The sequence below is a fragment of the Mytilus edulis genome, chromosome 11 (assembly GCF_963676685.1).
Source record: "Mytilus edulis chromosome 11, xbMytEdul2.2, whole genome shotgun sequence".
Classification (NCBI taxonomy): domain Eukaryota; kingdom Metazoa; phylum Mollusca; class Bivalvia; order Mytilida; family Mytilidae; genus Mytilus; species Mytilus edulis.
The window spans coordinates 1790837-1808297 of NC_092354.1; the positions used below are offsets into that span (position 1 = coordinate 1790837).

The 17461-nt window shown below is 31.5% G+C and overlaps 1 protein-coding gene across 1 annotated transcript in view; it reads right to left on the reverse strand.

Annotated features, from left to right (window-relative positions):
• The window catches only part of LOC139495375 (uncharacterized), a 49760-nt gene that overhangs the window by 14129 nt on the left and 18170 nt on the right, over positions 1–17461 (reverse strand). The window contains exons 2-5 of the mRNA XM_071283682.1: positions 16653–16676; positions 15181–15270; positions 9384–9482; positions 8506–8607 (exon numbers count right to left, since the gene is read on the reverse strand). Of these exons, the coding sequence (XP_071139783.1) occupies positions 8506–8607; positions 9384–9482; positions 15181–15270; positions 16653–16676 (315 nt within the window). The remainder of the gene's footprint in view (positions 1–8505; positions 8608–9383; positions 9483–15180; positions 15271–16652; positions 16677–17461) is intronic.

The window sequence follows — 17461 nt, forward strand, 5'->3', positions numbered from 1 at the left end:
TCAACTTTGCCTATGTAGATAGAATGAAACCGAAAGAAAAAAAGTTTAGCTGAAGCGTGCTCCTTATTAGTATTTAGTGCAAAAAAAACAACGTTTGTGAACTGTTTAAGACAGAGTGGACTCCTTAGCAGCCGAGTGTTTAGACGCACCCGGCTGGGAAATCGATGTGCTTTATATCTTGTTCCTTTGCAAGACTTGTCATTGTCTCATTCATTCATATTCTTTAGTACAGGGCATATTATTTCTCCGCTAACAGTCAACAAGTCTACTTTATACCTGACACGCAATAGTATTTTCAAATTTCTTTAATTTAATACCAAGATAAATAAAAACCACCTATATTAATTTGATACTCAATATGCTTCCTTGCATATAAACATATTCTCATTCGGTCAATAAAATATGAAATTGATATACAGAACATTCAGAAATGTGAATGTTATAAAAATGTTGTTATATCAGAGATAGGTATTTAACGCCATTATAAAAAATGAGCCGTTAATATACATGTTGATTTGTAATACCCGGAAATGTCAAGGTATAACACTACCTATATCATTGTATATAGCCAAACAGAATGGGTCATACATGTAAATGTGAAAGAAATTCGTAAAGCATGACCATTCATGATTTAAGTGAGGTTCTACAGGGATGATTCCACTATATAGTTTAGGGCCGCTTGGCGGCCCTAAAATCGGCGAGCGGCCCCAAAAAAATATTTGTGAATATAAATTCCCAATTCTTGAAAATAAAATACAAATCGGTATTTTCGGAAAAGTTTAGGACTTTATTCGTTATAGGTTGAAAAATATAGACAAAGTATAGTTTTTTATGACGTGTCCTATATTTTGACTTTAGTGGAAGATTTGATTATGTCATAGATATCTATGATTATGTCAACATGTGGTAAACAATTTTAGCAGCTCGTAAAAGTAGATCGCCTAGCAGGTTGATCAAAAACATGTTTTTTTCAAAATTGGTGTGAAAGCAGACCTCGGCTAAGTGCAAATTCAAATTTTGATATAATATTGACGAATCCATTTTAATGGGCGCCGATCTTGTAAAAGCAGGTCGCCCAGAGGAGCTGCAAGGTTATATGATTTGATGAAAATAAATTATTTTATATTTTGCTCTATTTCATCAAAAGACAAAAGTTTGAGCATTTTTGAAAAATAATGTTGATGATTATCTAGACCATTCATGAAATACGATATGTCACCATTTAACATGGAAAAAAGTAAAAACACAAAAATACTGAACTCCGAGGAAAATTCAAAAAGGAAAATCAAAAATCAAAAGGCAAAATCAAAAGTCCAAACACATCAAACGAATGGATAACAACTGTCATATTCATGACTTGGTACAGGCATTTTCTAATGTAGAAAATGGTGGATTGAACCTGGTTTTATAGCTAGCTAAACCTCTCACTTGTATGACAGTCGCATCAAATTCCATTACATTGTCAACGATGCATGAACAAAACAAACATACTCAAAGAGTAAAAATGTCAAAAATTGTTTCAAAAGTTATGAAAATAATCCTTTCTTCTTCTTTAGAATACCATCAACTTTTTGAGAATTACTTTCCGGCGCATGCATAAATGGTTTTAAGTTAATTTGAAATATTCTTTTATTTATTTATGAAATCTACAATTTTTCCAAATAATTTTAAAGTTCACTGGTCAATTGCTTTAAATATCTTATCTATTAAGTATATAAACTTTTGTAATTGTCTTTCTGAATACGACAATGGACCAATTCAATTTGAAATCCATTTTAATCAAGGTAAACTTATAAATAGATGACCTGATGAAAAAATACCAAATGGATGATTCTTTTTTTCATTGGTTTATATGGCAAGCCGTTTTGCTATTTAATTTAATTTTCAAGATATCTTATACACTTTATAAGATATCTTGTATAGTTAATAAGATATTATATGAAATATCTTACAGATTATATAAGATATCTTATAAAGTTTATGAAATTTACAATTTTTAAAATAATTTCATAAAATATAAGAGATACTGTATCTAATAATTTATATAACTATATCTTATATAATATATCTTATAAACTATATGAGATATCTTATTAACTATATAAGATATTTTATAAACTATATGTATTGTTTATAAGTTATCTTATATGAAAGATATTCATAAGAGATCTTAATAACTTTAGGAGATATCTTTAAAAGTATATGAGATATCTTATAAAATATATAGTTTATAAGATATCTTATATAATTTTCTTTATAAGATATCCCATAAACTATATAAGATATCTTGAAGATATCTTAAAAGCTATCTTATAAACTATATAAGATATCTTATAAACTATCTTATAAACTTGATAATATATATTAAATATATCTTATAAACTATATAAGATATTTAATCTAAAATATATTCATAAGATATCTTAATATCTTTAGGAGATATCTTTAAAAGTATATGAGATATCTTATAACATATATAGTTTATAAGACATCTTATATAATTTTCTTTATAAGATATCCCATGAACTATATAAGATATCTTGAAGATATCTTAAAAGGTATCTTATAAACTATACAAGATATCTTATAAACTATCTTATCAACTTGATAAGATATCATAAATATATCTTATAAACTATATAAGATATTTAATCTGAAATATATTCATAAGATATCTTAATAACTTTAGGATATATCTTATCAAGTATATAAGATATATTATAAAATATATAGTTTATAAGATATCTTATATAATTTTCTTTATAAGATATCTTATATAATTTTCTTTATAAGATATCTTATATAATTTTCTTTATAAGATATCTTATATAATTTTCTTTATAAGATATCCCACAAACTATATAAGATATCTTAGAAACTATATGAGATGTCTTATCAACTATATAAGATATTTTGTAAATGATAAAAGATATCTTGTTAATTATAAAAGATATTTATTAGATATCTCATATAATATATAAAACTATATAAATCTTATGTAAATGAAACTATAGAAGATATCTTATATATTAAATGAAATATCTTATATATTACATGAAATATCTCGACATTTGATTAAATAGTAAAACGGCTTGCCATAGATTTATGTTAGCTCGTATATATGTTTATGTATATGTAATACGCCTAGGTTACTTTGAAGTAAGGCGTCAAAGAAAAAAAAATAAGACGTCATAATTATTTGGAATAGTGCATCATGTGCAATGATATTCATGTAATACAACTTCCCTGGTCTCAATCCAATAACTTTCAAGTAATCTGGTGATCATATCATATCTATGAGATCAGAATCATATATATCATAATCAGTAGCCCATCCATAATTATTCAAAATGTTACAACTTCTTAAATCCGTGTAGAGGTTAAACTTAATATACATTTTCCGTTTTTACAGGAACATGATATGATTTCGTCTTAGATTTTATGCATAAAAGATTCCCAATTGGGATAAAAATTCCCAATTTGATGTTCAAGGGACCCATTTGAAAACACCTAGAATCATCCCTGTTCTAATATGTGCTACAGTACAATATATTTACAAGCAGTATTTTTAATTGATTGAAGGAAGTGTAAAATTAAGTCCGAAGAACTTTACTATATTTGTTATGTCAGAGAAGAAGGCAATTGAAAATAAATAATGTCCATTGCCATGAAATATTGTCTCCTAAGTGGACAGCATTTTACAGCGACAGTTATGAAATATGGTCCATCTACAGAACAAACTGTTGTAGTAAATGTTATTAAATTGTGTCCTTTAAGGAAAATAATACTGTACAGCATCTGTTACTTATTTGAGTTTGAATTATGCATGTATATAATTATATTAAGAGATATAAATGTTAAGATAAGGATGGTATGAGTGCCAATGAGACAACTCTATGTCAAAATAACAATTAATTAAAGTTTGCAATTAAAAGTTAAAATGTGTCCAGTAATAACAAGGCAATGGATATCATGTAATACTTAAATCCCATCAAAAGATGCCCTGGTGGACACAATGTCCTCGATCTGAAAAAATGTCCCCCCTGGACAATATTATGGTAGTGAATAATGTTTTTGTTCATGGACTCTTTTTCATACTTAAGGACATATTTTCATAGGAAATTGTGTCCAGGACACATTTAAATAAGTAGATATTGTCCATGGACAGTATTTACTATGAAAATGTGTCCAGTGTCCAGACAAGAAATATAAAAAAAAAAAAAAATTAAAAAGTTTAACATAAAAAATCTGCCGACCGAGTCCCTGAGGTAATTTTTTAGATATTTAAAACCGAACTTAGAGAGATATTTTTAATTTTCATAACGTAATGCGGGCATGCACGTGTCATCGATTACACACCTACTCAGCCGTGAATTACACAATCAACAACATTGATTAGGATATCCTTATTGCTTATGACTATAATGGTATGAGAACAACGTTTAAATAAAATAGAATAATACATGTTCAACAATGTTTCTGAATTGTTCCATGTTATTAAATACATTAAGGATAGTGCATTTTAGTGATTATGGAGACTGAGACAAAATATATAATAATTGACATTTTGTATTGATTTAAATTGAATAAATTTTAATTACAAAGTTGCTTTATATATAATAGTTCAAGAAAAAACACAACACTATCTTTAGAATGATTTTTTTCTTGTTCAAAGAAATATATTCTAAAAATCGAATTCTAATTGTCTAGATAGCAAACCATGATCGCACACAAATCATCATCTAAGTTAAATGCTTCCCTTTTTTCGTTTGTTGAATTAATTTTGTATTTTATTTTTTTTGTTTCAGTTCTCTTAATATTCCTTTATTTATTTTTGTGTCTTATCCAATTTGTACTTGAACAAATTAAATTTGTTTAACTAAACTAAATTGTGACTTTTTGTCCTGTGACTTTCTGTCCTACATTCGTTTATTGAACATGAATGACCACCTATAGGATATACATGGACATGCTGTGACACGAGTGTAATCTGTTGAATACCCTCAAAACTACACCATTGTACACATCACAGAGTTTTATAAAAAAATACAATTAGCAGTATACGGTGTCAACTCATTCAACATTTTGAAGTCTAATGATAACTTATAAAATATCATATTGCAATTATGATAAAAAGAAACATACTATGGACTTTGCTCATTGTTAAAGGCCGTACGGTGACCTATAGTTGTTAAATGTCTGTGTCATTTTGGTCTCTTGTGGAGAATTGTCGCATTGGAAATCATATCGCAACTTTCTTTTTTCATTTATACAAATAAAAGCAGATAATTTCAAGATTTTTATAGTGTATTATTCGCCATAAAGACAAATTTTATTGTCATATAATAGCGGTATTTTTAACATTGTCTATAAAAGAGAGAGAGAGGTTTGGCTTGCCATGAAGCCAGGTTCAATCCATCATTCTTCAATTGAGAAGATTCACAATATTACTTCCATGATTCAGTGTAACTCCATTTACCGGTGAATTTTATTTTAACTTCTCTGACGAAAAAAAAACCCAAAAAAAACCCAACACCTTTGTCAAACATGGATTGTTTCATATTCACCATTTGGTACATGTATATGTCCGTGTTTAAAGCGATACGTACATGCAGGACAAATTATTTTGTTGAATGAAATCATATTCTAATGGGTGCCGTAGGAGAACCACTAGAGTTTTGAGCAAGAATTTCTTGGCATGAAACAGATCGAAATCTCGGAGTTATGATATTTCATGTATATTTTGAACTCCGTATAAACCCGGTAACCTTTGCCCAAAAAAATGAATGGTAGTTCCACTGCCGTATTTGATGTTTATTCTGAGTCAAGTGTTTGTGCGGAAACTCCCAAGTAGACAACATGCATGTGTATTAGACCATAGCAGGCTTTTCTTATAAAATAACGAGTGGTGCCTGTCCTGTACACGAAAAGATCGGTTAGAAAGCAAGTTTTTAATTTTAGTTAGTTTGGAAAGCTTAATTCGAGGGTTGAAAATTGTAAGCGCCAAAAAAGGAGGTTTGAGTGGTCCACTGGCACTATTTTTATTTCAAAAACGGTAGTCACTACATTTGATAGGTTTATATGTTCTTTTATCTAATCTTTTTAATAACTAATGGATGCCGTAGGAGGTCCAACAGAGTTGTGATCAAGGATTACTTGGCATGACCAAAAATATGTTGGTCCGAGAATCGTTAACACTCAAACCTGACCAACCTTGAATTTCTGCGGACCAATGTCCTTACTGAGTGATACATACATTTTATTAACACCAAACGAAAACTTTGAATGTTGAACGTATAAGGATTATTACTTTAAAAAAAATGAGATTTTTTTTTCACAAATTTGAGGAAAAAAATTCAAGTTTCATTTTAAAATAATACATCATATCGTACTTTAAAGGAACAAAAAATGCGTTTTCAATCTCGACATTTTAAGGGAGGGAAAAAAAAAAAGTAATTGCAAAAATTTACCGGAATATTTTTAGGTTCGTTCGTTTTAGTTTTTAGTGAAGATGAGATGTGAAAGCTATAATTTTTGTGGATAATTCAATTAATTGAATAAAAAAGGATATGTATGAATGTATTGTTGATTGGTGCAGAAAAATAATAATCATTTATATTACGCTGGCCATAAGCATGAATAGTTATTGCACGACGGGATCGTAAACTCGCAAAACCGAGTATACTCGATTTTTAGAGTTCGCCCTGACCGGTAAACTGTACACCAATATCGCTTTCATGATTATATATGAATATTTTATATGATCTTAGTTCTATTCGTTTTCTGCATTGTTTGTCGACTTGATCTGAAAACCAAGTTTTTTAAATTTACGCTACATTTTAAAACCGACCAGAACTTAATAATAAAAGCAGTGAAACCTATATCGTTATTTATTAACGGAGGCCAATTCGGCCACACGTGTACGCGCAGACACAGCCTCTACAGGAAGGCAGATCACGGCTTAATTTATACAAGCAAAGTTTTATGCGTACTTTATTTACAAATACATGTATTTGATCTGTATTGTTTACATGACCATGATCACGGAAGTCTTAATTTTATGTATTAATTTGCAATATTGTGATCAAAATTCGTTTTTTAAAACAAATAAATAATTTTGTGGTCGTTGAAATTTAATTGCATTATGGGTAATTTCGGATCGTGTAGATAGAATGGGGAATGGTGTATGGTGTAATGTGTAACGTGTATGGTGCAAAGGTGTAACGTGTATGGTGTAATGGTATAAGGTGTATGGTGTAATAGTGTATGGTGTATGGTGTAATGGTGTATGGTGTTAGTGGGAAGTTTACACCATCCAAGGACTGTACACCTTAAAGTCCTTCCAATAGTATCTGAGATATGGACTTGACCACCAAATCTTAACCTTGTTGAATGTTCACTGATCCATGAAATGAGGTCAAGGTCAAGTGAAAACTGTCTGACGGACATGAGGACCTTGCAAGGTACGCACATACCAAATATAGTTATACTATTACTTATAAAAGAGAATTTAACATTACAAAAAAAAGTTTTTTTCAAGTAGTCACTGAACCATGAAAATGAGGTCAAGGACATTGGAAATGTGACTGGCGGAAACTTCGTAAAATGAGGCATCCATATACAAAATACGAAGCATCCAGGTCTACCACCTTCTAAAATATAAAGCTTTTAAGAAGTTAGCCAACGCCGCCGCCACTGCTTGATCACTATCCCTATGTCGAGCTTTCTGAGATTAAAGTCGCAAGCTCGACAAAAAACAATCAGTTTTAAGGGGGCTCGCGGGTCTGAATCATTTGTTTAATTTTTTTTTTTAAATGGGGTCACCGTTCATTTCCGCTCACAATCTGCCTTCGAAAGAAGCATACATTTTTGTTAATGTCCTTTTTTCTGTTGACCTAATAAGGGAAATAGTTATAATATCAAAATAAAAAAAAGAACTAAATTACAGAAATCGCTTAAATTTTACAGTTATTTAGTTTATGTACAGCTTTTTTGAAAAAAAATTTAATGCCAAAAATGGCTCAAAAGGGAGATAATTTGGAGCTTTTCAAATGATATCTACATTTTAAAAGTCACCTGAGGCCAACACCAATTGCTTTTTGGGAAAGACTCTTGTACCATAATGATAAAGTAATAACTAATTAAGGTAATAAATACAATTTGTAATGAAAAATTATTGTTTAACTTTTTTTCTGAAAATCTTGTACCTGCAAGCCTCCTTAAGAAAACTGTGTTCATTCATTAAGTGTATTAATAAAAAGGTTTTTCCCTCCATGTAAAAGTTAAGCACAAACTGATTTCTTCATATTTAGTTTAACCTGTTTATTATACAGGTATTTCATCATAAACTTAAAAGTTGTACTTTATTATATTTTATCTGCAGCTGTTTATTCTCAACTATTGTATTTGTATTTATATTTATATTGTACTTTTTCTGTTGACTTGTATTTAGTTTTTAGAGAATACAATATCTATCAATCTAATAAGAATAAAACTGAATGTTACCTTTTTTGTCTTCACCCAAGGACTGCATCCTTGATCTGTTAACCATTTTGTTACATCAATCCGTCCAAACAGAGCAGCATAATGTAAAGCTGTTTGTCCCAACTATAACAATAGAATAATATAAACATGTTAGTGGTGTGTGATAATAAATCAAGAGAGGAGTCAAACAATTTACCAAATGTAAGAAATATAACGTCGGGTAAGAAAATATCCAATTATATTAGTGTATAAAGTATTAAATGGTAGATTAAGATATATAAATTATATAAATTCAATGTATATTTTCTGATTCAGTGAAACAAAACATGTAACAAAATAGTAAAGTCTTAATTGTATAAGTGTAATAAGTCAAATAATAGCAACCGTCACTTCATACAAGTCTCACAAGTATTTGTTGTCCATTTAACATGTATGATAAACAACATGATTTTATGTTGATTCAGTAGAATGATCAAAGTTGAAAAAAAAACTTTTTTCAAGAAACATTAAAACGAGTTATATTTTCTGATTCAGTATGAAGAGACGAGAAAAATAAGACCCCACTTTATATAATTCTGTCAAGTATTTGTTATTTTTAAAAGATGTTTTACATTAAATTTGTAGAATTAACATTATCCAACTAAAGATGTTAACACAACTTTTTCTCATCAACTTCTCATTAAAATCAGATGTTAACAAAATAATTTTTTGTCAAGAAACAAAACAAAACCTTTACTATCTGATTCAGTTCTGTGTTACGAATAAAATGAGACCCCACTTTATATAATTCTCACAAATATGTGTTGTCCATTAAACTTGTCTGATTAACAACATGATTTTGTGTAGATTCTGTATAAAGTGATGTTTGGTCAGAGTAAGTTGATTATATCTATCATTACCGGGGATGTAACGTCTAACTGACTTCCGTGAGTGACTAGGAAAGTCACCACCTCCAGGTGTCCTCTCTCAGCCGCCCACAGTAATGGTGTCCATCCACTCTGTAATATCAACATATAACAGACATCAAAACTTGTGTCATAAACTGGACAATGTTGTGTAATAAATATAAACAAAATATATATCACATGAATCAGTGGTCAAAACTGAATAAAATGACCAGTCACACTTGTATTTATATTCTACATAAACAACAAATAAACAACATGTTTTATTGTGAGATGTCAGAGCTTCCATCAGAACTGTCAGGTTAAAAATAAACGTTTTTCTAGAAACATAAACAATATTTATATCAATGGACTCAGCTGGACAAGACAATTAAGATGAGACCCCACTTTATATAATTCTAACAAATATTTGTTGTCCAGAAGAATGATCAAAAGTTAAAAAAAAAACTTTTTTCAAGAAACATCAAAACGAGTTATATTTCATGTATTTTCTGATTCAGTACGAAGAGACGAGAAAAATAAGACCCCACTTTATATAATTCTGTCAAGTATTTGTTATTTTTAAAAGATGTTTTACATTAGATCTGTAGAATTAACATAATCTGACTAAAGAAGTTAAAACAACTCGTTCTCTTTAACTTCTCATTAAAATCAGATGCTTACAAAATAATTTTTTGTCAAGAAACAAAATAAAACCTTTACTATCTGATTCAGTTCTGTGTTACGAATAAAATGAGACCCCACTTTATATAATTCTAACAAATATTTGTTGTCCATTAAACCTGTCTGATTAACAGTATTGTGTGTCTTTTCAAATAATGATCAAAGCTTAGGAAATATTTAGTGGTATTTCCGTGTAAAATGTTGGGTGTCTACCAGCTGCTTCATATCATATGAGTTGTTGTGTATAAGGGTAATATAGCAATGATGTATGTTTGCAGGTTTGTGGTGAGTATAAGGGTAATATAGCAATGGTGTATGTTTGTGGTGAGTATAAGGGTAATATAGCAATGGTGTATGTTTGTGGTGAGTATAAGGGTAATATAGCAATGGTGTTTGTTTGTGGTGAGTATAAGGGTAATATAGCAATGGTGTATGTTTGTGGTGAGTATAAGGGTAATATAGCAATGGTGTATGTTTGTGGTGAGTATAAGGCTAATATACCAATGGTGTATGTTTGTGGTGAGTATAAGGGTAATATAGCAATGGTGTATGTTTGTGGTGAGTATAAGGGTAATATAGCAATGGTGTATGTTTGTGGTGAGTATAAGGGTAATATAGCAATGGTGTATGTTTGTGGTGAGTATAAGGGTAATATAGCAATGGTGAATGTTTGTGGTGAGTATAAGGGTAATATAGCAATGGTGTATGTTTGTGGTGAGTATAAGGGTAATATAGCAATGGTGTATGTTTGTGGTCAGTATAAGGGTAATATAGCAATGGTGTATGTTTGTGGTCAGTATAAGGGTAATATAGCAATGGTATATGTTTGTGGTGAGTATAAGTAAAGAACTGCAATAAGTCATGTTTATTTTTTTCAAGTTTGCATTGCCTATAAGTGTGATCTGTAACTTGTTTGTGATGAGTGTAATAATGTCATTGCTATGTCACATGTTGGTGTTGAGTATAAGAGTGTCATTGTTATGTCACATGTTGGTGTTGAGTATAAGAGTGTCATTGCTACGTCACATGTTGGTGTTGAGTATAAGAGTGTCATTGCTATGTCACATGTTGGTGTTGAGTATAAGAGTGTCATTGATATGTCACATCTTTGTGTTGAGTATAAGAGTGTCATTGCTATGTCACATGTTGGTGTTGAGTATAAGAGTGTCATTGATATGTCACATGTTGGTGTTGAGTATAAGAGTGTCATTGCTATGTCACATGTTGGTGTTGAGTATAAGAGGGTCATTGCTGTGTCACATGTTGGTGTTGAGTATAAGAATGTCATTGCTATGTCACATGTTGGTGTTGAGTATAAGAGTGTCATTGCTATGTCACATGTTGGTGTTGAGTATAAGAGTGTCATTGCTATGTCACATGTTGGTGTTGAGTATAAGAGTGTCATTGCTACGTCACATGTTGGTGTTGAGTATAAGAGTGTCATTGCTACGTCACATGTTGGTGTTGAGTATAAGAGTGTCATTGCTACGTCACATGTTGGTGTTGAGTATAAGAGTGTCATTGCTATGTCACATGTTGGTGTTGAGTATAAGAGTGTCATTGATATGTCACATCTTTGTGTTGAGTATAAGAGTGTCATTGCTATGTCACATGTTGGTGTTGAGTATAAGAGTGTCATTGATATGTCACATGTTGGTGTTGAGTATAAGAGTGTCATTGCTATGTCACATGTTGGTGTTGAGTATAAGAGGGTCATTGCTGTGTCACATGTTGGTGTTGAGTATAAGAATGTCATTGCTATGTCACATGTTGGTGTTGAGTATAAGAGTGTCATTGCTAGGTCACATGTTGGTGTTGAGTATAAGAGTGTCATTGTTATGTCACATGTTGGTGTTGAGTATAAGAGTGTCATTGCTATGTCACATGTTGGTGTTGAGAATAAGAGTGTCATTGCTATGTCACATGTTGGTGTTGAGTTTAAGAGTGACATTATGTAGGTGTCACATGTCATGTTCAGTACAGGAGTGGTAAATGAATGTTGTATGATCAGGTGTCACATGTCATGTTCAGTACAAGAGTGGTAAATGAAAGTTGTATGATCAGGTGTCACATGTCATGTTCAGAACAAGAGTGGTAAATGAATGTTGTATAATCAGGTGTCACATGTCATGTTCAGTAGAAGAGTGGTAAATGAATGTTGTATAATCAGGTGTCGCATGTCATGTTCAGTACAGGAGTGGTAAATGAATGTTGTATAATCAGGTGTCACATGTCATGTTCAGTACAAGAGTGGAAAATGAATGTTGTATAATCAGGTGTCACATGTCATGTTCAGTACAGAAGTGGTAAATGTATGTTGTATGATCAGGTGTCACATGTCATGTTCAGTAAAGGAGTGGTAAATGTTTGTTGTATAACCAGGTGTCACATGTCATGTTCAGTACAGAAGTGGTAAATGTTTGTTGTATAACCAGGTGTCACATGTCATGTTCAGTACAGGAGTGGTAAATGAATGTTGTATAATCAGGTGTCACATGTCATGTTCAGTACAAGAGTGGTAAATGAATGTTGTATAATCAGGTGTCACATGTCATGTTCAGTACAGGAGTGGTAAATGAATGTTGTATAATCAGGTGTCACATGTCATGTTCAGTACAAGAGTGGAAAATGAATGTTGTATAATCAGGTGTCACATGTCATGTTCAGTACAGAAGTGGTAAATGTATGTTGTATGATCAGGTGTCACATGTCATGTTCAGTAGAAGAGTGGTAAATGAATGTTGTATAATCAGGTGTCACATGTCATGTTCAGTACAAGAGTGGTAAATGAATGTTGTATAATCAGGTGTCACATGTCATGTTCAGTACAAGAGTGGAAAATGAATGTTGTATGATCCAGTGTCACATGGCATGTTCAGTACAGGAGTGGTAAATGAATGTTGTATAATCAGGTGTCACATGTCATGTTCAGTACAAGAGTGGAAAATGAATGTTGTATGATCCAGTGTCACAAGGCATGTTCAGTACAGGAGTGGTAAATGTATGTTGTATAACCAGGTGTCACATGTCATGTTGAGTACAGGAGTGGGAAATGTATGTTGTATAATCAGGTGTCACATGTCATGTTTAGTACTGGAGTGGTAAATGTTTGTTGTATAATCAGGTGTCACATGTCATGTTCAGTACAAGAGTGGAAAATGAATGTTGTATGATCCAGTGTCACATGGCATGTTCAGTACAGGAGTGGTAAATGTATGTTGTATAACCAGGTGTCACATGTCATGTTCAGTACAGGAGTGGTAAATGAATGTTGTATAACCAGGTGTCACATGTCATGTTCAGTACAAGAGTGGTAAATGAATGTTGTATAATCAGGTGTCACATGTCATGTTTAATACAGGAGTGGTAAATGAATGTTGTATGATCTGCAGTAACATGTCATGTTCTGTACAGGAGTGGTAAATGTATGTTATATAACCAGGTGTCACATGTCATGTTCAGTACAGGATTGGTAAATGTATGTTGCATAATCAGGGGTCACATGTCATGTTTAGTACAAGAGTGGTAAATGAACGTTGTATGTATGATCAGGTGTCACATGTCATGTTCAGTACAGGAGTTGTAAATGAATGATGTATGATCAGGTGTCACATGTCATGTTCAGTACAAGAGTGGTTATGCATGTTGTATGATCAGGTGTCACATGTCATGTTTAGTACTGGAGTGGTAAATGAATGTTGTATAATCAGGTGTTACATTCCATGTTCAGTACAGGAGTGGTTAATGAATGTTGTATGATCAGGTGTCACATGTCATGTTCAGTACAGGATTGGTAAATGCTGGTTGTATGATCAGGTGTTACATGTCATGTTCAGTACAGGAGTGGTAAATACATGGTGTATAATCAGGTGTCACATGTCATGTTCAGTACAGGAGTGGTAAATGCAGGTTGTATGATCAGGTGTCACTTGTTATGTTCAGGACAGGAGTGGTTAATGAATGTTGTATAATCAGGTGTCACATGTCATGTTTAATACAGGAGTGGTAAATGAATGTTGTATGAACTGCTGTCACATGTCATGTTCAGTAGAAGAGTGGTTAATGAATGTTGTATAATCAGCTGTTACATGTCATGTTGAGTACAGGAGTGGGAAATGTATATTGTATGATCAGGTGTCACATGTCATGTTCAGTATAGGAGTGGTAAATGAATGTTGTATGATCAGGTGTCACATGTCATGTTCAGTATAGGAGTGGTAAATGAATGATGTATGATCAGGTGTCACATGTCATGTTAAGTACTGGAGTGGTAAATGAATGTTGTATGATCAGTTGACACATGTCATGTTCAGTACAGAAGAGGTAAATGTATGTGGTATGGTCTGGTGTTACATGTCATTTTCAGTACAGGAGAGGTAAATGAAAGTTGTATGATCAGGTGTCACATGTCATGTTCAGTACAGGAGTGGTAAATGAGTGTTGTATGATCAGGTGCCACATGTCATGTTCAGTACAGGAAAAGTAAATGTATGTTGTATAACCAGGTGTCACATGTCATGTTCAGTTGAGGAGTGGTAAATGTATGTTGTATAATCAGGTGTCATATGTCATGTTCAGTACAAGAGTGGTTAATGAATGTTGTAGAATCAGGTGTCACATGGCATGTTTAGAACAGGAGTGGTCAATGAAAGTTGTATGATCAGGCGTCATGTCTCAAGTCATGGTCATGCAAGATTTTTTTGGAACCAAAGTAATTTTTTTTGTATACAAACTGGAGTGGTATTTATCAGTGTAATAAAGTAAATCATAATATTTCAGTTGTATACAGTAAGGAAGTATCAGACAGCAACCCTTAGACATACAAACTGGAGTGGTATTCATCAGTGTAATAAAGTAAATCACAATATTTCAGTTGTATACAGTAAGGAAGTACCAGACAGCAAACTCTTTGACATACAAACTGGAGTGGTATTCATCAGTGTAATAAAGTTAATCACAATATATCATAATACTATGTTTCTTAATATTTTGAAGACAAGAGTATTTACAATAAATAGAATGTACACTGAATCATTTAACACTAACAAGGGCAATGTTTAACTGATCCACATTATGTGTAATATATAATAAATATCTGTAAATGTGTTAAACATTTTACTTTACTTACATACTTATCTCTACATTCCAAGTTAGCTCTGTTCTTTATACATAATTCTACCTCTTTTATATTCCCCTCCATTGCAGCTGTAAGAAGTTTCTGTAAGCAAAACAAAGCTTTTACATTTTCCTCTAGAACATACAAATGTATTATAAATGTAATAATTGAATTTAACAAGTTTTTTTTTTTTTTTTTTTTTTTTAAATTGATACTTGTTTATTCCAAATATTTCCTGTTTACAATTTCCTCAGTTGCCCAGGATGCAAACTGTGGATTCCCGTTTACATTTAAGCCAACTGTCCGGGAAGCAGGAGGTTGAAAAATGTGCACTATATTATCCGAAAAAAATAGTATACATGTAATAATACTTATATTCTTTTATATGACAATGAGTGAAAAAGGAATATCTTTATAGAATGTACTACTAGATGACTAGTGGTAAATAATATAACATTATAAAAACATAAAAGAGTGCACCTATAAACCAGATTCACATAATATTTTAACATAATCGAGTGCATCTTTAAACCATGGATTACCGTAATCAATATAAATTAAAGAGATATAAAAAAAACAGACAACATGACTGCTATCTCCTGCAAGGTATGTACTTATAGTATGAAATTAATTAATGTGTTTATTTTCTCTTTGTCTAATGTATTAATTGATAAGTAACAGGGTACAGATTTCAGATGTGTTACCATGTATGATTTCCAAAGATTTAAAATATATGTAGAGGACATTTTTATCCCATCATATTTAATTTTGTTTCTTATTTTCCACACGGACCATTTTGTCAAAATAAAAAATAGATTTACAAGTAAATTTTGGTTCGAGTGACCACTGCTATCTCCCAAGTTAAATTTTTACAGTTTCAACAGTTTATACCAAATACAGTGATTACCAAGAAGGAGTGAAATTGTTGTCTATAATTTCAGAGTTTTTATGTAGAAAAGTCTGTAGACAATTGTATAATGCATCAGTTTTGAGATCAGCCTAAGTTTTTGTTGAGGTTTGTGTTGCTCGGTCTTTAGTTATCTATGTAATGTTTTGAATATAAAAAGAAGATGTGGTATGATTGCCAATGAAACATAAAATAGTCCAAATGACACAGAAAATAACAACTATAGGTCACCGTACAGCCTTCAACAATGATCAAAGCCCATATGGCATAGTCAGCTATAAAAGGCCCTGAAATGACTAATGTAGACTGTTGAATTTTGATTGTTTTTCATTTTTTTCCATGGCGTTGTCAGATTCTCTTTGACTTACAAGAGTTGTGAATGTCCTACAATATCTTACGTTTCTTTTTTTTTGTCTCCTGGAATTTTGTATATTGAAATTCTGTTCACTGTAGTCATTTTGATTTCTCCTGTTCTCCCTCTGACTGACTCTGAGAATACTACACTCCTGTATCTTTATGTACAATTTATAGACAACATAGGCCACATGACCATTGACTTTAAAGAAGAAAATCTTACCTCATCCCAACTTGCCATTATATCCTGTAAAAGAAAAACACAACATTTTATCATGTTTGTACACAAGAGTTGTAATTTGAAGAGAACTATTTTTAAGGGGCATTAACTACAAGAAATAAAAAAACATAAAATAAGATTTTTTTTTGATAAATCATCAGCATAGTCATGAAAGTTAATGAAAGTTTGATTGGTTCTGTTTTGTTAAAGTTTGTTAAAGGGGGTTCTAAATTTGACCTCATTACAGTAAAAAACATATTCAAAATAATACGCAATTTTTCAGTTATGCATGTGGAACAAATAATGGTTAAATGTTTAGTAAATATTTTCTTTTGTTACTACAAAAAAAATTGTTGCTAACATAAGAATTGACAGACTTTATTGTTGCTAACATAATATTTGACAGACTTTTTTGTTGCTAACATAACATTTGACAGACTTTTTTGTTGCTAACATAATATTTGACAGACTTTTTTGTTGCTAGCATAACATTTGACAGACTTTTTTGTTGCTAACATAATATTTGACAGACTTTTTTGTTGCTAACATAATATTTGACGGACTTTTTTGTGGCTAACATAAGATTTGACAGACATTATTGTTGCTAACATAAGATTTGACGGACTAAATAGTGTTGCTAACATAAACAAGTGAAACTGTGAGCTACTGCTCACTGAGGATACCCCCGCCGCAAGTGGATAATTTTAATAGTGTAAAAATATGCAAGTGTTTCGGAAAACAGGAAGTTGTTGAGAGATGAATCTGAAAACGCATTACACGGTATAGCTGACTTGTATAAATCATGAAACCAA